At 49.4% G+C, this 20,481-nt stretch overlaps 1 protein-coding gene across 5 annotated transcripts in view; it reads left to right on the top strand.

The window, feature by feature from the left end:
- The window catches only part of ptgr2 (prostaglandin reductase 2), a 96,456-nt gene that overhangs the window by 66,052 nt on the left and 9,923 nt on the right, over positions 1–20,481 (top strand). For all 5 annotated transcript variants that reach the window (XM_038782207.1, XM_038782227.1, XM_038782190.1 and 2 more), the window contains 2 exons: positions 9,130–9,217; positions 13,455–13,494. In XM_038782207.1, coding sequence (XP_038638135.1) covers positions 9,130–9,217; positions 13,455–13,494 — 128 coding nt within the window. The remainder of the gene's footprint in view (positions 1–9,129; positions 9,218–13,454; positions 13,495–20,481) is intronic.

Raw genomic sequence — 20,481 nt, 5'->3', positions numbered from 1 at the left:
CGCAGTTAGCACTGCTGCCTCACAGCGTCGAGGACCTGAGTCTGAGGACCTGAGTTTGATCCTGGCCCCGGGTCACTGTCCGTGTGGAGTTTGCTTCCTTGAGGAGATTAACTAGTGACACGGGTAAAACTGGTCAACCGAACCAGATCCTTTTAAAAGATTGAGGGCTACAGCAGGGGGATGTTGAGGAGATGTTGGCAGAGAAACAAAAACTGCCAAATGCTTCTCAACAAATTGAAAAAGTAAAGCCCGTCAGAAGGCCATATGGAGAAACAACCTGTAACTTGCATGTTGGAAGATGTCAAATAAAATAATTATTGAATGAATTTCAAGAACCAAGAGCTGAAGAGGTTCCTTATTATGCGACAAATGAGCATACATCTGGCATGGATTTGATGGGCCAAATGACCTCCTTCTGTGCTGCAATGACTTTGTGATACTGTTGGTGCATTGCTGTCACAGGAGGAAAGAATGAACCTGCATTTCTATAGCACTTTCCACAACCTCAGCATTTCGGTCAATAGATTCCATTCGAAGTGTAATTTATGTAGTAATGTAAATAACCTTTATGCACACAGGTAACCTCCTCAAACAGCAATGTGATGAAGAGCAGATAAAAGGGCTGAATTTTAGAGTTTGCAGAGAAGCAGCAGTGTTCACCACTGACCATGAGGAAAGCTGCCCATAGAGATCTGGGGCGAAATTCTCCCAACTGGAGACAAAGTGCCGACGCCGGAGTGAAAACCGGAGTGTTTCACTCCGGCGTCGGAGGCCGCTCCTTGCCCCCTATTCTCCCACCCCCAGGGGGCTAGGAGCGTCGGCGTGTTAATTTCGCGTGCCGGGCCTTGGCGCCCGCGTCAAAGCGGCGCCGCGTAAATGATGCAGCCGGCGCGCTTAAATGACATCACCCGTGCATGCGCGGTTGCCGTCCTCCCCGCGAGCGCCCCGCAACACATGTCAGAGTGATCTTGCGGGGCGGTGGAGGAAAAAGAGTGCGTCTTTTAGAGACGCCAATCGGTGAGCACCGATCGCGGGCCAGACCCCCACTGAGCACCCCCTGGTGCTCGATCCCCCCCCCCCCCCCCACCCCCCCCCACCCCCCCCCCCCCCCCCCACCCCCAAACAGGCTGCACATGCAGTGTTCGCGCGCTGTTCACGCCGGCAGCGACCAGGCATGGTTGGCGCCGGCGTTAACCGGTCAGATTGGGCAGGCCGCTCGGCCCATCCGGGCCGGAGAATCGCCGCTCGACCGTTAGAAACGGCGCGCGGCGATTCTCCAAATGGCCTGTCGTAAAACACGGCACGCCGTTTTGGGGGGGTGGGAGAATCGCGTGCGTGTGCCAGGGCGGCGTGCCGGGAATCGCCCGGCACTCCCGCGATTCTCCCACCCGCCGTGGGGGTCGGAGAATCGCGCCCATGGCAAAGTCTATTTGAATGTGTTACGGGGAAGTGCCCAGGCACAGTGACATCATCAGGCAGGGTTAGCAGCCAATTAGATTGATATATTCTCAAAGACCACAAACTAGAAAATGAAAACTGCTGAATCCCTGGAACAGGTCTCTGGAGTGCAACATGAATCCATGTGTGCAGGGTAGATGGATTTGCTATGCTAAATTGTCCCTCGGTGGAGTTACATGGATAGGGTCCGGGATTGAGACTGAGTGGGGTGCTGATTCAGAGGGTCGGTACAGACTCGATGGGCTGAATGACCTCCTTCTGCACTGCAGGGATTGTATGATTAGTGTGGCTAGGTTCCTTCTCAATTTATATCTTTCTTGTTACCCCACTTCCCTCCCTCCCGTCCTGTACTTCCCACTTCATGGGCACTCTCCAATGGCCAGCTATTATTCAGTGCATTAGAATAAACAGAGAATGTTGGTTAGGAATTTCCGGTGATTTTTTTTGGTCCTTCCCCACCCAAATTGTGTGGTGTTTGAGGGCAAAAGGTGCATGAGTACCCAGGGATTGTAATACTCCTCTGGTGGGGCTGGTGTATGGATCATCGGACAAGGAGTGTCACGAGGAAGAGGGAGCAGCTGCAGCAAGAAGCTTTTCGTGGAGCGACACAGGAGACGATGGTGGAGAGCGAGGGGGCAGCGCTGCCCTCCCAGTGGTCCATGGAGCAGCTAGTGGATTTCCTTAATGGCAAATTTCAGCAGCAGAGGAAGGAGGTCTCAGAGGATTTGGCCAAGATGGTGGAGCCGCTGAGGGCAGCGATTGTGAGGGTGGAGCAGAGGCAGGAGGCTCAGGGCCTGACAATCCAAAAGGTGGAGGAGTTGGTGGTGGAGCATGTGGTGATCACAAGTTAACTAGATGCAATAAAGGGCAGCACGGTGGCCAAGTGGTTAGCATAACCGCCTCACGGCGCTGAGGTCCCAGGTTCGATCCCGGCTCTGGGTCACTGTCTGTGTGGAGTTTGCACATTCTCCCCGTGTCTGCGTGGGTTTCGCCCCCACAACCCAAAAATGTGCAGAGTAGGTGGATTGGCCTCGCTAAATTCCCCCTTAATTGGAAAAAATAATTGGGTAATCTAAATTTATAAAAAAAAAACTAGATGCAATACAACTGAGCAAACACTAGAGGGAGAGCTATAAATACATCAGGACAGGATGTACAATTTTCTTTAACGATGTACAGAAAATATGTAAAGAGAAAAAGGGGGATGTGGTGATCACAAGTTAACTAGATGCAATACAACTGAGCAAACACTAGAGGGAGCACGGGAGAGCCATATAAATAGACCGGGACAGGAAGTGAGGACACACTTCACAGAAGGCAGAACTCGTAGCAGGGCACAGACACACCAGCTAGTAGCACTTGAGGTAGCCGTAGGTAAAGCTCTGAAGAGAGAACGAATTCACAATAAAGCATCTTCTCCACATTTGAGACTACGAGCTTTATTAAGACACGAGGAACAACACAGAGCATAAGGATCTATTGTCCTCACTGGAGGCGGAGATGGGGATGGCGTTGAACAGCCAGAAGAGGCTGAGGTAGAAGCTTAAGGCAGAATCGGCAGATTGTGGGGATGCCCGAAGGCATGAAATTTGCAGAGTCCTCCAAGTATGTGGCGAGCAAGGGCAGCACGGTGGCTCAGTGGTTAGCACTGCTGTCTCATGCGCCAAGCTCCCAGGTTCGATCCCGGCTCTGGGTCACTGTCCGTGTGGAGTTTGCACATTCTCCCCGTGTTTGCGTGGGTTTCGCCCCCACAACCCAAAGATGTGGAGGGTAGGTGGAGGCCACGCTAAATTGGCCCTTAACTGTAAAAAATGAATTGGGTACTCAAAATTTTTTTTAAAAAAAGTATGTGGCAAGCATATTGGCGAAGCTGCTGGGGAAGGGTGCCTTTGGCTGGCCACTCGAGGTGAATCGAGCGCACAGGGCGTTGAGGAGGAGGCCGCAGGTGGAAGAGCTGCTGAGGGCGATGGTGATGAGGCTGCATCGGTTCTTGGATAAGGAGAAGATCCTGAAGTGGGCGAGACAGACAAAGAAGTGTACCTGGGCGGGGCGTGAGCTGCGGATTTACCAGGACCTGGGTGCGGAACTGGCCAAGCGGAGGGCCGGGTTATAACTGGATAAAGGCCGCCCTCTACAAGAAGTGGGTGAAGTTTGGGATTTTGTCCCCTGCCCACTTGTGGGTGACACACCAAAAGCAAGAGTTTTATTTTGACTTGCCAGAGGATGCGATGGTCTTTATGAGAGACCATGCAGTGGGAGGTGTGTGAGGACATTGAACCTTGGAGGGGAGTTCTGTGTAAAGTGTGGGTGGGTGGATTGAGGCAGGCGATGATGGGAGAGTGCTGATGGTGAATGTACCTTTTGTTTTTCTTTATTGGATGTTCAGAAGGTTGTGGGGAGGGGTGGACTGGGAGGGTGAGGGGTAGTCAGAGGCCACCATGCTAGCTTGCTGGGCTGGTTAATGGGAGTGGGGTGGAGTGGGGGGTTATCAGGAGGAGGGTGTCAGGGAGGGGGGAATGGGTTGGTTCTTTGGTTGGGGGAGGGGAAAAGGGTTGCTGACATGGGTGTGGTTGGTGTGGTGCCGTTGGGAAGGATGAGATGGCAGCGGACATCTTTGGGCAGGCCTGGAAGAGTGTGTGGCGGAGGGGGGCATGCTGGCTTTAAAAGGGATATGGCTGATCGGCAGGGGAGATGGGTGGGGTGCCCCCACCCCTCTCCCCGACCAGGTTGGTCACTTGGCATATGCGAGGGTTGAATGGGCCGGTTAAACGGTTGGTTGCATGCTCTTGCGCACTTGAGGAGTTTGAAATGAAATGAAATGAAAATCGCTTATTGTCACGGGTAGGCTTCAATGAAGTTACTGTGAAAAGCCCCTAGTCGCCACATTCCGGCGCCTGTCCGGGGAGGCTGGTACAGGAATCGAACCGTGCTGCTGGCCTGCTTGGTCTGCTTCAAAAGCCAGCGATTTAGCCCAGTGAGCTAACCTGACATTGTGTTTTTTTCAGGAGACGCCCCTGAATTTGGGAAACCAGATGAGGCTGAGGAAGAGATGGGTGGGGCTAGTGCTCCCCTCGTGGTTGGACATAAGGATGGGGGGGGGTTACGCTGGTTCCCCACCGTTTGAGGTGGGGAACATTGTGGCTGATCTGGGGGGTAGATATGAGATCGTCAGTGGGAAGCTGGAGAGGATGCCCAAATTGGGACAACATGGCCTTTATGAGGCGGGAAGATCCCGGGTTCTGGATCCGAGGATGTACTGGTCAAGTCCTAAGTCATCGAAGGTGTCGGTGGTGGCTAAGGAACTGAGGGGGTTCATGGATCGTAAGCGGGAGGTGGACCCGTAGTGGTTTGGAAGGCTAAGGACCAAGGAGTTTGGATATTTCTAACATGTACACCGGGTGTACTCGCAGATCAGTTTCTTTGTGATGGATAATGCGCTGATGGTGGGGGTGGCCAAATCGGAGTATTCAGCGACCACGCTGGGTGGATTTTGCAGTTGGAGCAGCGGGAGGCCCAGCGGCCACAGTGGGGGTTGAGTGTGGAGTTGTTGGCGGATGAGGGGGTGTGCGAGAGGGTGAGGGCCGCCATCCGGGGTTATGTGGTGCTGAATGACACGGGGGAGATTACGGCCTCCACGCTGTGGGAGGCACTTAAGGCAGTAGTTAGGGGCAAATGTATTTTGATCTGGGCGCATAGGGAGAGGGTGGAACGAGAGGAGAGAGCAAGGCTGGTGGATGAGATTCCCAGGGTGGATCGGAAGTGCTCGGTGGAGTCAGAGGAGGCAGAGGCTCCAGATGGAGTTGGGGTTGGTATCCACAGGCAAAGCAGTAGGGCAATTGCGGAGGCCAGAGAGGGGATCTGCGAGTACAGTGAAAAGGCAAGTAGGATGCTGGCCCACTAGCTGCGGAAGCAGGCAGCAGTAAGGGAGAATGGTAGGGTGAGTTTGAGAGGGGCAGGGTGGTGTCCGACCCAGAGGGATAAATGGGAAATTTGAGGCATCTGCCCGGGAAGGAGGGGATGAGACGGTTTCTGGATAGGGTGGAGGAGGAGAGGGTGCAGGGGTCGGGCCGCAGATAGGGCTGAGGGAGGTGATGGATGGTGCGATGCAGGCAGGGAAGGCCCCAGGGCCGGACAGATTCCCAGTGGGGTTTTACAAGAAGTTTGTTGCGGAGTCGGGGCCTCTGCTAGTGAGGATGTACAATGAGGCAAGAGGTTAGGGGTAGCTCCCCTCACATTGTCACAGGCGTCCATTTCAGTGATTTTGAAGAAAGTTAAGGACTTGCAGCAGTGTGGGTCGTACCGCCCAATACTGCTTAATACTGATGCAAAGTTGTTAGCGTCACAGAAAGAGGATTGTGTGCCGGGGGTGATAAGGGAAGACCAGACGGGATTTGTGAAGGGGCGGCAGTTGTCGGCGAATGCGTGTAGAATGCTCAGTGTTATTATGAAGCCCGCAGAGAGGCAGCAGGTAGGCATAGTGGTGGCAATGGATGTGGAGAAGGCATTCGATCAGGTGGAGTGGGCATAATTGTTGGAGGTGCCGGATTGGTTCAGGTCTGGCTTGGGGTTTTGGAGTGGGTTCGGCTGCTGTACAGGACGCTCAGTGTCAGGACGAATAAGTTTGGGATACTTTGGGCTACACTGGGGGATGAGGCAGGTGGAGATCCTGAGGGAATTTGACCGGTTCTCAGGGGATAAATTGAACACAGGGAAGAGTGGATTATTCTCAATCAATGCTAGAGGGCAGGAGAGGAGGGTAGGGGAGTTGCCATTCCAGGTGGTGGGGGCACATTTTCGGTATCTAGGAATCCAGTTAGCGGGGAATTGGGTGCCTGACACAGCCTAGTTTGATTAATTTCGAGTCTGAGGGTATTGTCGTTGGCATTCCATTCTCGCCGGACCTGTACTCTGTGGCCCAGTGGTTTCGGCGTTATGGGTATGGAGCCAATGCAGGCAGCATTTCGGGTTAGAGGGCATGTCGTTGTGGGCGCCGATATGTGATAATCACAGGTTTGTGCTGGCGAGACTGGATGCGAGATTCCAGGGCTGGCAGGAGGTGGGGATAGAGTACTTTAGGGACTTGTTCATGGGGGAAATTTGCAGGTCTGGAGGAATTGTATAAGTTGGCCAAATTGAATGGTTTCAGATACCTGCAGGTGAGGTATTTTGTGAGGAAAGAGAAGCCGTCCTTCCCGGGCCGCTGCCTCCGCTGTTGCAAGTCAAGTTGTTGTTGGAGGTTGATATTGGGGAGGGTGTTGGATATCTACAGTGAGTCGATGGAAAGGGAGGGCGCTCCAGTGGAGGAGATTAAGTGTATATGGAAGGAGGAGTTGGGTGGGGACATGGGGCTGAGACGTGGAAAGAGGCCCTGAGGAGAGTGGATGCATCCTCGAGCTGTGGGAAGTTAAGCCTCATCCAGTTTAAGGAGGCACATAGGGCCCACGTGACGGTTGTGAGGATGAGTCGGTTCTTTTCAGCAGTGGGGGATAGCTATGGGCAATGTGGGGCGGGGGCCCCGTGAATCATATCCACAGGTTCTGGGCATGTCTGAGGTTGAGGGAAATCGAGATGTCCGAGATTCTGGGTGTGGGGATGGCCCCGAATCCGGAGGTGGCGATATTCGGTGTGTTGGAAGATCCAGGAGTCCAGGTGGGGAGAGAGGCCGATGCATTGACTTTTGCCTCCCTGATAGCCCAGAGACGGGTCTTGTTGTGCTGGTGGGACATGGAGCACCGAAGGCTGGATGAGTGACCTGGAGATTCCCTGCGTTTGGAGAAGGTCAAGTTCGCTTTGCTGGGGTCGGAAGAGGGGCTTGCGGTTTGGAGGGGTTCACCCGTAGGTGAAAACTGTTCATTGATTTCTTAAAGTTGGATTGAGGGGTCAGTGGGATGGGTGGGGGTGTTGGAGGGTAGGGGGGAGATAAGGGGGAAAAGTTAGGAAGGCAGGGTGTGGTGTGGTGTTGGTATCGGGGAGGTTGGGCCTAGTGATTTCTCTTCATGTGGATTTTCGGTCTTCTGATATTTTCCTGTATATATGCAAAATGCCAAATAAAAATATTTTAAATCAAGAGAATGATGGTCAGCCATTCGACAGCTGCAAAGTTTGGCCGTCATGTCCAGTTCTCTCCACAACCTCTGACCATACATGGCCACTTCCAGTAGGGTCATTGTGCAATAAAGCCAGAGGACTTGATTTTCAATCCGGGGTCCAGAATTGTTTCCATCTCCCAACCCCATGTTACATCTGTGTTGGGCTGGCAGTGAGTTAGTGATGCTGTGATTGCCAGGAGGCAGGAAGTGACTCCGGAGTGCAATGTTCAGAAGCAAACTGCAGCCATAAGTGAAAGAAGAGGAGGCAGGAGATCAGAGGGCTGGCCTGCAGTCTCATGGCACAGACAGGTGGTCAAACATATGTGGCCCAATCTGAGATACAAAAGTCTCATTGCCAAAACATTTTTTCAGTTGAAAACATTTTACTTGATGGTTCCCAGCATTACAGCTGGCGGCTTGGGCAGCACGGTGGCCTAGTGGTTAGCACAACCGCCTCACGGCGCTGAGGTCCCAGGTTCGATCCCGGCTCTGGGTCACTGTCTGTGTGGAGTTTGCACATTCTCCCCGTGTCTGCGTGGGTTTCGCCCCCACAACCCAAAAATGTGCAGAGTAGGTGGATTGGCCACGCTAAATTGCCCCTTGGAAAAAATAATTGGGTAATCTAAATTTATAAAAAAAAAAAAAAAAAAATTACAGCCGGCAGCTGTGCTCCAGGTGGTTTGGTTTTGCTGATCTACAATTTGAATATCGCCTTCTGCCCCCCCCCCCCCCCCCCCCCCCCCCCCCCCCCGCCTGTTAATGAGCTCTTCGAGGTTCTTAACAAGAAGTTAATTTGAGGCGAATAGGTTCCTGATTATCCCTGCTTTGAAGATAGTGGCTTCCCAGAGGGATACTAACACACTGTCCAAGAGTGCTATTTTTAAAACCTGTCCGCTTCCACTCTTACCCAGCTGGCAGTGAAAAATCAGGCCCATAGAGTCATTGCAGTGCAGAAAAAGACCATTCAGTCCATCGAATCTAGTTCCAGCCGCCTTCTCCCACTCTCCTCCAGTAGACCTATAAGTTCATTTCCTTCAAGTGCCCTTCCAGTTTCCTTTTGGAATCATTGAACATCTCTGCTTCCATCATCCTCCTGGTAAGAAGTCTTACAACGCCAGGTTAAAGTCCAACAGGTTTGTTTCGAATCACTAGGTTTCGGAGCACATCCTCACGTGAAGGATGCTCACCTGGGGGTTGTGGGGTGAAACCCACGCAGACACGGGGAGAATGTGCAAATTCCACACGGAGAGTGACCCAGGGCCGGGATCGAACCCGGGTCCTCAACACCGTGAGGCAGCAGTGCTAACCACTGTGTCACCATACCCTCCTTTATTTAGGCACCAACTTTTTATTAATTGCCTTACATCAGGCTTTGAATGTTGCACGTGCAGAACTTTGCAGCAGGTGTTTCAGCACAGTCTCTCCAGGCTTTTGTTTTCTTTCAGTGGCTTTGGCATGTCAGCCTGTTTAACCTGACACTCTGGAGCATAATGATGGTGTTGTATTGGCAGAAGTACTTTGTGCTTTAATTACGATTTTTGCTTCTTTTTCTCACCCCTGTCCCGTTTGTGACCTTTTACAGAGAAAGATTCTTGATGCTGGATTATGCGGATAAGCATGAGGTGGGCCTCGTCCTGTTGAGCCAGTGGCTGAAAGAGGGAAAGTTGAAGGTACTGTACTGTACTGTGTTTTTGCTGCTCGGTACATGCCTTTTTAAAAAAACGCTGCATGTATTCCAGGCCGTAATGGAGATGATTGGGAATTTCACTATCTGTCGCACCCAGATCCTGCTCTCCTGTAACTAATTGGGATTTATTTTGGGTTTCATATCTTCCTTTCACTGTGTTTGGCGGGAGAAATAATCCTGTTTTGATCAGGAGAGTTTGCTACAGTTTTGGTCATGATCTCTGTTGCTGTAGTTCATAAAACTCCGTTTAGACAGACTCTGTTAAAGTGATGTAGTTCCGGCGGCGAGGACCCAGGTTTGATCCCGGCCCGGGACATTGTCCTTGTGGAGTTTGCACATTCTCCACGGACAGCACGGCGGCACAGTGGCTAGCACAGCTGCCTACGTCGCTGAGGACCCGGGTTCGATCCCAGCCCCGTGTCACTGTCTGTGTGGAATTTGCACGTTCTCCCCATGTCTGTGTGGGTCTCACCCCCACAACCCAAAGATGTTCAAGTGAGGTGGATTGGGCACGCTAAATTGCCCCTTGGAAGGAAAGAATCGGGAACTCTAAATTTAAAAAAAATGAATATTCTCCCAAGATTTCTATGTTTGTTTCAGTGCCTTCCAGTTTTCTGTTCAAAATCTTTCTTTAGAGGAGTCAATAAAACAATCTCTTCTTTCATTTGGGCAGGCAGGTCCCCACCGCTCCGTAGAGGGATTTTACAAAGGGATAGGCAATCAGGGGCCTAGCGTTGCCCAACCTGTTATACTACTGTTGGACGACAAACACAGAAAAGGTGTGGGAATGGCTTAGAGGGACAAAGTCCATGTGGGGGCGGAAGGAGAGAAATGACTAAGGGCACCAGTTTGAGAGCATTGGTCATGGCTCCCTTCCATTTTCCCCAATGAAATGGGCTACCTTGAAGATATGAGCACAGTTTAGATGGGACCTTTGGGACTTGGAGGGAGGAGGGGTTCGAGCAGTTTGGTGACTTGTTCGTAGGTGGTAAGTTTGCTACTTTTGAGGAAGGGCTGGAGAATCAGAATAACAGAAGAGTACAGCGCAGAAGAGGCCCTTCGGCCCATCAAGTCTGCACCAACACATGAAAAACCCTGGGCTGGATTCTCCTATTCTGGGGCTATGTCCCCACACCGGCATGAGAACAGTGGTGTTTCACGCCAGAACAAATGGCGCAAACCTCCTCCGATACCCCGTTTTGCCGGGGGCTAGCAGGACGGCAGTGAAGAGCACCCAGCTCTAGTTGCCGATACGCCCTGGAGAAACGGTTCACGGCCGTGCAAGCGCACTGCGGCGGCCTGCAGTGGCTGCGCCGTGCTACATGCGGACGCAGCCCGCGGACCGGCCAGCGAAATAGTGCCCTCCTTTGGCTGGCACGCGCGCCCCGGACCACCCTCCCAGAGTGTCCCCAGCCCCATATAATGTCCCCCCTGCCCGTGGATTGGCCCTCCCCCGACTTGCGGCGCTGGTCTGAGTCCGCAGCTGCCACACTGAGTTCCCGACGGATGAGACCATGAGAGACCCACGTCGTCGGGAACTCGGACCAGAATTGTACACAGTACTCCAGCTGTGTCCTCACCTAAGTTCCATACAACTCCAACATGACCTCCCTTTTGTAATCTATGCCTCGATTGCTAAAGGCAAGTGTCCCATATGCAGCACGGTAGCATGATGATTAGCATAAATGCTTCACAGCTCCAGGGTCCCAGGTTCGATTCCCGACTGGGTCACTGTCTGTGCGGAGTCTGCACGTCCTCCCCGTGTGTGCGTGGGTTTCCTCCGGGTGCTCCGGTTTCCTCCCACAGTCCAAAGATGTGCGGGTTAGGTGGATTGGCCATGCTAAATTGCCCGTAGTGTCCTAAAAAGTAAGGTTAAGGCGGGGGTTATTGGGTTACGGGTATAGGGTGGATACGTGGGTTTGAGTAGGGTGATCATGGCTTGGCACAACATCGAGGGCCGAAGGGCCTGTTCTGTGCTGTACTGTTCTATGTTCTATGTGCCTTTTTCACCATCCTATTAATCTAAACTTCTGCCTTCAGAGATTTTTGAGAAACCCAACAAGGTCTGTTTGTTCCTCAGAACTTCCCAGTGTTGGGCCATTCATTGAATACTTCCTTATCATCTCACACTTTTCAGGGTTAAATTCCATCTGCCACTTTTCTGCCCATTTGACCATCCCTTCTACATCTTCCTGTAACCCAAGACCCTCAACCTCACTGATAACCACCCAGTCAAACTTTGTATCATCCGTAAACTTACTGATCATTATCCCCCACATGGTCATCTATGTTGTTTATATAAATGTCCACTGTCTGTGTGTAGTTTGCACATTCTCCCTGTGTCTGCATGGGTCTCACCCCCATAACCTAAAGATGTGCAGGATAGGTGAATTGGCCACTCTAACTTGCCCTTTAATTGGAAAAAAAATGTAAGTTGATATAAATGGCTGCATAGGACCCAGCATAGATCCCTGTGGTACGCCACTACACACTGGCTTCCAGTCAACACTGCCTTCCAATCACCGTCATCACCGTCTGTCTCCTGCAGCTAAGCCGATTTTGAATCCACCTTATCAAGTTACCCTGTATCCCCTGTGCATTTACCTTCTTTATAAGCCCCCATGTGGGACCTTGTCAAAGGCTTTGCTGAAATCCATATAAACTACATCCAACTGCACTGCCCTCATCTACACACCTGGTCACCTCCTCAAAAAGTTCAGTCAAATTTGTTAGACATGACCTCCCTCTGACAAAGCCATGCCGACTATTCCTGATCAAACCTCGCCTCTCCAAGTGGAGATAGATTCTCTCCTTCAGAATTTTCTCCATTAGTTTCCCCACCACTGACGTGAGAGTCACTGATCTGTAGTTCCCTGGCTTATCTCTACAATCTTTTTTAAATAATAAGACCACATTAGCTGTTCTCTAGTCCTCCGGCACCTCCCACAAGGCTAAAGAGGAATAAAAAATTTGGGTCAGAGCCCCTGCAATCTCCTGCCTTAGGGGAAGTATATGCTTCCAAGAGGTAACCAGTTTTGGTACTACCAGGTACTACCAGGTTGCACCACAAGGGCAAGGAGGTCGCTTCCTCCCTTTGCCCCCCCACCCTTGTTGATGGACAGAGTTCTCTCAGTAGTTGATGTAGGGAAGGGTGTATGAGATCTATGGTCAACTGGTGTTGACGGAGCAGGTCCTGTTGGATTAAAAGGAAGTGGCCAGACAGGGGAAAAGAAGGACATGGAGGGAAGGGGGGCAGGGAAGAGAGAAAGGGGGGCAACATCCAGAGGGCAGGGAAAAACAAGTGCAAAGGATACTGAGGGGAGGGGGGTGATATAACCCAAGGATGCGGCCAAGACAACCAACAGGTTACACCTCTGTGGTCTCAAACAGCCCCTGGTGTGTTTTAATGACATCGTATACACCATGAATAGCGTTAATAATACGGCTGTTATAGCTGATCACCGTTAACATGCCTCATATTTATGTATATGTTTCCTGTGTGTTACCCTTTTCTGTTTTGTTATAAATACAAATGAATATGAATAAAAATATTTTTAAAAAGAAAGTGAGAGGAGGAGTTGGGCCAGGTGTTTGAAGGAGGGGTGTGGAGTGAGGTTCTATATAGAGTCAATTCTACCTCCTGGAGGGCAGCACTGCTGCCTCATGGCGGCGAGGACCTGGGTTCCGGTGTGGAGTTTGCACATTCTCCCCGTATCTGCTTGGGTCTCACCCCCACAACCCAAAAATGTGTGCAGGGTAGGTGGATTGACCACGCTAAATTGCCTCTTAATTGGAAAAATAAAGAATTGGGTACTCTAAATGTACCTGAGGTGGCAGCTATTTATATTCTAATTCAGAGAGTTGGTCATCGTCAGGGGGTGGTGGGGGGTGGGGGGGGGGGGGGGGGGGGATTGGCTGTTGTTTCTGTTGGGTTTGGGTGGTGGAAGGGCTGAAATACTGTTAACGTTTGTACGTATATAGATGTAAGGATATATTGAAAAGATTGTTAATAAAAAAAAAAATTTTTCAAAGGTGAAAAAGAGGAGGAAAGAACATTTTGGTCAAAGCAAAACGAAAAATGTGATTTTTTTTTGGACCAAGTTCTGCATTGTTGAGTTGGCACAGACATTTTCTGCAGCGACATTTCAATGGTAGTGTGGATTGCAGGAATATACAAGGCATGTTTGCAGCTCTCACAGGCACTTCTTCTGTTCCTGCAGGTGCGTGAGACGGTAGTGAAAGGATTGGAGAACATCGGAGGTAAGGAAATGGTCAGCTTTATGCCATCCTTAGGTTTCCTGTGCCAATGCACTTCTATTCCCTCCCCTCCCCCCCCCCACCCTTACTTTTTAATTGGTGTCTCACAGATCCACACCGCCACATGCGGTGGATTGATGCTGAGTCATACAGTACAAAGTTGCAGTGGTCGGTATGAATGTCACTCGCTATACTGTTATTTGTTGTTCCTGCCTCATTGGCAAGGAAGAATTGACCACAGGAGTTGCATATCAGCCACACCATGTTCTGTTTAGCAGAATATAATTCAGCTGTGGGGCTTCTAGCGATCTGGAATCTTGACGGGCAAGTTGCTCAATGAAAAAAGAATAATAGTTCACTCTCTGTCACCTTCTCTGTTATTGTTCTCTCTGCATGCCTCTGAATGATACATTTAGTGTCAATGGATGGGAGGTGGGTTTGCGTGATGGACTGGGCTATGTTCACAACTCTCTGTAGTTTCTTATGGTATTGGGCCGAGCAGTTGCCATACCAGCTGTGATGCAGCCAGATAGGATGCTTTCTATGGTGCATCTGTAAAAGTTGGTAAGAGTCAATGTGGACATGCCGAATTTCCTTAGTTTCCTGAGGAAGTATAGGTGCTATTGTGCTTTCTTGGTCATGAGCCAAATGGCTATTAAATGTGCTGACACTGTTTGGAAATGGCAGACAATGGGATATCAGTAAGGCAGAAGGAAATAAATAGCGATTTGTTGATTCTTTTCTCTCTGAGTGTCTCCTAATATTCGGATAAAACAAAGACAGTTTACTCTTGCAGAAACGTGCTCCTTTTCAAATAAACTGGTTCACACTGTTAGAAATAGAACACTTCAACAAACAAATTGTCACCACTCTCTGAGAGTGGAAAGAGCAGACTTGTTTTTCAGAATGAATGGATTGCAAAACGCTTTTGAAGCTATTCTCCTGGCTCTGGTGATGAATCTATCGGTCTTGATTGTTGACGGTTTAAAACCTCAAAGCTATTTTTAAAAGATTGCACGTTTGTTTTATTAGTATTGCAAATATTTTGGATCATGTGGCAAATACGATGAGCTGATCACCTCAGGTTTGGCAGGCATGCATCAAAATCCTACTGAACAACACTTGAACTCCGGGAGCGGCCAGGACGTAATTTGCTCCCAGATCACCACCATGAGGTTGTCCAAGACTGGCCAGATATTGGGAAAATGATCTTGAAGAATACATAGACTTCCAGAAGAGCTTTGGAAAGATATCGCATATTGGTCTCATGACTAAGCTCAGAGCACGCAGAGCCAAGGGAGAAGTACAAATAACAAAGATGAAAAAAAAAGTACAAAACAGGAACAAGCCCTTCAGCCCTCCAAGCCTACGCCAACCATTCTGCCCATCTAACTTAAAGCCTTCTACACTTCTGGGGCCTGTATCCCTCTATTCCCATCCTATTCATGTATTTATCAAGACGCCCCTTAAATATCACTATCCTTCCTGCTTCACCACCTCCTCCAGCAGCGAGTTCCAGGCATCCACTACTCTCTGTGTAAAAATAACTTCCCTCACACATCTCCTCTAAACTTTCCGCCTCAAACCTCAAACCTATGTCCCCTCGTAATTCACTCTTCCATCCTGGGAAAAAGCTTTTGACTACCACTCAGTTCATGCCCCTCATAATTTTGTAGACTTCTATCATGTCAGCCTCAACCTCCGTCGTTCCAGTGAGAACAAACCGAGTTTATGCAACCTCTCCTCATAGCTAATACCCTCCATACTGGGAGCCATCCTGGTAAACCTCTTCAGTACCCACTCCAAAGCCTCCACATCCTTCTGGTAGTGTGGCGACCAGAATTGAACACTATATTCCAACTGTGGGCTAACTAAGGTTCTATACAGCTGCAGAATGACTTGCCAATTTTCATACTTAATGCCCGGCCGATGAAGGTAAGCATGCTGTATGCCTTCTTGACTACCTTCTCCACCTGCATTGTTCGGGTACACTGAGGGAGAATTCAGAATGTCCAATTCACCCACCTTCTAGCCCTGACAAATGCCTCCTTTTTCTTTTTGACGAGGCCTACAATATCCCTCGTTATCCAAGGATCGTGAAATTTGCCATATTTATCCTTCTTCCTCACCGGTCCTGAATTCCTTTCAACTGACATTTGAAAGTTGCCCACATGTCAGATGTTGATTTCCCCTCAAACATCCGCCCCCAATCTAGGTTCTTCAGTTCCCACCTAATATTGTTATAATTAGCCTTCTCCCAATTTAGCACCTTCACCTGAGGTCTACTCTTATCATTATCCAACAGTATCTTAAAACTTACTGAATTATGGTCACTGTTCCTGAAATGCTCCCCTACTAAAACTTCTACCACCTGGCCGGGCACCCCAATACCAGGTCCAGTACCTTCCCTAGTCGGACTACCTACATTTTGTTTCAAGGAGCCCTCTTGTTGCTCCTACAAACTCTGCCCCATCCAAGCCCCTTGCACTAAGTGAGTGCCAGTCAATATTAGGGAAGTTAAAATCACCCACCACAACAACCCTGTTGCTTTTACACCTTTTCAAAATCTGGCTACCTATCTGCTCCTCTATCTCCCGCTGGCTCTTGGAAGGCCTGCAGTTTACCCCCAACATTGTGATTGCACCCTTCCTATTCCTGAGCTCTACCCATATTCATGAGCCCTCTGAGGTGTCCTGCAGTACACCTGTGTTGGCAATAACAACATAGGTCAAAGTACTAATCCAAGCTCTCAGTTTATCTGCCTTACCGGTTATACTTCTCGCATTTAAACAAATGCACTTCAGACCACCAGTCCTGCTGTGTTCAGCAGCATCTCCCTGCCTGTCCTTCTTCTCAGTCTTACTGGTCCTATTCTCCTTCTGACCTATTCCTCCGTTTCCTCCCCCCACCCCGGCCACACTAGTTTAAAGTAGTTTTAAGTAGTTGAATGTCTCCTGTTTGTGGTTAGCTTGTTGTCCAGAGTTGAGGTTAAGGGTAGTGACTCAGACAGCCAAACAATAGGAAGAAATCTTCCATAGGATTGGTTTTGAGATCACTATTGATCACCCTTTACATAAACAATTTGGACAATTTGGCGATGCACCTGATGAAGGAACTGCGCTCCGAAAGCTAGTGTTTCAAAACAAATCTGTTGGACTTTAACCTGGTTTTGTAAGACTTCTTATAGAATATGTTAAATAATTAAGCATCACAGTTCGCTGGGGTGAAGAATTCCAAAGACTGACAACCTTCTTAGTGAAGAAATGTCTCCATAAATCAGTCCAAAATGGCCGACCCCTTATTCTATTGAGGTGTTCTAGATTCTGTCCCCCCGCCCCCAACAGCAACAAATTGCTTCCACCTGGAGCGGAACCCTTCCTCCGACCCTGTGATAGCAAATTTGATTTTCTCCAATCTTAGGAAGTCTGCCACGTCCGTCAGCCAGTCCGAGGCCCTGGGTGGCGCCGTCGATCTCCACGCAAGCAGCCTCATCGTCAGGCTACCAGAGAGGCGAAGGCCAAAAAGTCGGCCCCCTTCCCCCCAAGCAGCTCCGGCAAATCCGACACCCCGAAGATCGCCACCAGCGGTCAGGGCACCATCCTGACCCCTTAAGAATTTTTTAATGTTTCAATTAGATCACTACTCACTCTTTTACAGTCCAGAAAACGGGACAGCGACTTTCTTACACAGAGTTATGAGACTGTGAAATGGGCTACTGGTGTTAAATGAGTGCAGAGACTATGTCACCTGTTAGCTCAAGGGCAGCACGGTGATGCAGTATTTAGCATTGCTGCCTCACGGTGCCAAGGACCCGGGTTCGATCCCAGCCCTGGGTCACTGTCCGTGTGGAGTTTGCACATTCTCCCCTTGTCTGTGTGGGTCTCACCCCACAACCCAAAGATGTGCAGGATAGGTGGATTCGCCACTCCAAATTGCCTCTTAATTGGAAACAAAAATTGGGTACTCTGAATTTATTTTTCAAAACTCTTGTTCTGTTCTGTTTCCTTAATTTGGCTTTGTAACTGGTAATCAGCAGGGAGAGATCCAGAGTGCATTCTGGGAAGCAGGGAGAAAAACCAGGGAGCACCCTGGGAAGGTAGGTGATATAAAATCTTAGCCCCAGGTTCCAGCGACCTTCATTTTAAGGAGTGAGAGAGAGAGAGAGCTGGGGAGGAGCTTGGGAACAGATAAATGATAGATATTCTGCTATTCTGAGTGATCCGACTGCGGGGAGAAAAATATGAAAAGTGACGTCACAAGAAAGCTGTGACCTGATTGGCTGATAGGGAATCTGCACTAAATTTTAAATTTAAACATTGTTAAACTAATTAAACATACTTAATTAATTACTTAATCATAATTTAGAGGGGTATCGAAGCCAGAGATTGGAGAGTACTGTATTTAGCATTTACATTTATAGTAGAAATCTAGTGTGAGGAAAAATATGTAACTATATTTAAGAGGCAATTTGGAGTGGCGAATCCACCTATCCTGCACACCTTTGGGTTGTGGGGTGAGTACCCCACAACAGTGACTTTTTAAAAAAAAAAATTTAAAATTTAATTTACTAATTAATTAACGCAATGTCAATTAGAGGAGTGCAGTGCTCTGACTGTGAGATGTGGCAGGTCCAGGAGGCTTCCAGCGTCCCGGATGGCTACATCTGCAGAAAGTGTACCCAACTGCATGGTTCGGTTGGAGCAGCAGTTGGATGCACTTAGGAGCATGCAGGTGGTGGAAAGCATCATAGATAGCAGTTATATAAATGTGGTCACACTCAAGGTGCAGGCAGAGAAATGGGTGACCACGAGAAGGGGCAGGCAGTCAGTGCAGGAATCCCCTGTGGTTGTCCCCCTCTCGAACAGGTATACCCATTTGGATACTGTCGGGGGGGATAGCCTATCAGGGGAAAATGGCAGCAGCCAGAGCAGTGGCACCAGAGCAGATGTTCAGCGGGGAGGTTCAAAGCGCAGAAGAGCAATATTCATAGGGGACTCTATAGTCAGGAGCACAGATAAGCGCTTCTGTGGACGTGGAAGAAACTCCAGGATGGTATGTTGCCTCCGTGGTGCCAGGGTCCAGGATGTCTCAGAATGGGTAGCGGGCATCCTGAAGGGGGAGGGCAAACAGGCAGAGGTCATGGTACATATTGGTTCTAACGACAGAGGCAGGAAGGGGGATGAGGTCCTGCAGCAGGAGTTCGGGGAGTTAGGCAGAAAGTTGAAAGACAGGACCTCAAGGGTTGTAATCTCGGGATTACTTCCTGTGCCACGTGCCAGTGAGGCTAGAAATAGGAACATAGAGCAGCTGAACATGTGGCTAAACAGCTGGTGGAGGAGGGTGAGTTTCCGTTATCTGGACCACTGGGAGCTCTTCTGGGGCAGGTGTGACCTGTATAAGAAGGATAGGTTGCATCTAAACTGGAGAGGCATAAATATCCTGGCCGCGAGGTTTGCTAGTGTCACATGGGAGGGTTTAAACTAGTATGGCAGGGGGGTGGGCACCGGAGCAATAGGTCAGAAGGTGAAAGCATTGAGGGAGAACTAGGGAATAGGGCCATTATGGCTCTGAGGACGAGCAGACAGGAGATGTTGCTGAAAACAGAGGGACTGGTGGCCTGAAGTGCATATGTTTTAATGCAAGTACAACAGGTAAGGCAGATGAACAGCTGTACTATGGGAGGACACCTCAGAGGGCAGCGAGGCTATATGGGTAGAGATCAGGAATAAGAAGGGTGCAGTCACAATGTTGGGAGTTTACTACAGGCCTCCCAACAGACAGCGGGAGATAGAGGAGCAGATAGGTAGACAGATTTTGGAAAGGAGTAAAAGCAACAGGGTTGTTGTGATGGGAGACTTTAACTTCCCCAATATTGACTGGGACTCGCTTAGTGCTGGGGGCTTGGACGGGGCAGAGTTTGTAAGGAGCATCCAGGAGGATTTCTTAAAACAATATGTAGATAGTCCAACTAGGGATGGGGCTGTACTGGACCTGGTATTGGAGAATGAGCCCGGCCAGGTTGTAGAAGTTTCAGTAGGGGAGCATTTTGGGAACAGTGACCACAATTCAGTAAGTTTTAAAGTGCTGGTGGACAAGGATAAGAGTGGTCCTCGGGTGAATGTGCTAAATTGGGGGAAGGCTAATTATAACAATATTAGGCGGGAACTGAAGAACATAGATTGGGGGCGGATGTTTGAGGGGAAATCAACATCTGACATGTGGGCGACTTTCAAATGTCAGTTGAAAGGAATTCAGGACCTGTGAGGAAGAAGGATAAATATGGCAAATTTCACGATCCTTGGATAACGAGGGATATTGTAGGCCTCGTCAAAAAGAAAAAGGAGGCATTTGTCAGGGCTAGAAGGCTGGGAACAGATGAAGCCTATGTGGAATATAAGGAAAGTAGGAAGGAACTTAAGCAAGGAGTCAAGAGAGCTAAAAGGGGTCACGAAAAGTCAATGGCAAATAGGGTTAAGGAAAATCCCCAGGCTTTTTACACATACATAAAAAGCAGGAGAGTAGCCAGGGAAAGGGTTAGCCCACTGAAGGACAGGGGAGGGAATCTATGTGTGGAGCCAGAGGAATTGGGCGAGGTACTAAATGAATACTTTGCATCAGTATTCACCAAAGAGAAGAAATTAGTGGATGTTGTGTCTGGAGAAGGGTGTGTTGATAGCCTGGGTCACATTGAGATCCAAAAAGATGAGGTGTTGGGCGTCTTGAAAAATATTAAGGTAGATAAGTCCCCAGGGCCTGATGGGATCTACCCCAGAATATTGAAGGAGGCAAGAGAGGAAATTGCTGAGGCCTTGACAGAAATCTTTGGATCCTCTCTGTCTTCAGGTGATGTCCCGGAGGACTGGAGAATGGCCAATGTTGTTCCTTTGTTTAAGAAGGGTAGCAAGGATAATCCAGGGAACTACAGGCTGGTGAGCCTTACGTCAATGGTAGGGAAATTACTGGAGAGAATTCTTCGAGACAGGATCTACT

The sequence above is a fragment of the Scyliorhinus canicula genome, chromosome 2 (assembly GCF_902713615.1).
Source record: "Scyliorhinus canicula chromosome 2, sScyCan1.1, whole genome shotgun sequence".
NCBI lineage: Eukaryota > Metazoa > Chordata > Chondrichthyes > Carcharhiniformes > Scyliorhinidae > Scyliorhinus > Scyliorhinus canicula.
The sequence above is the reverse complement of the archived record's forward strand: the minus strand, read 5'-3'. Positions and strand labels throughout refer to the sequence as shown.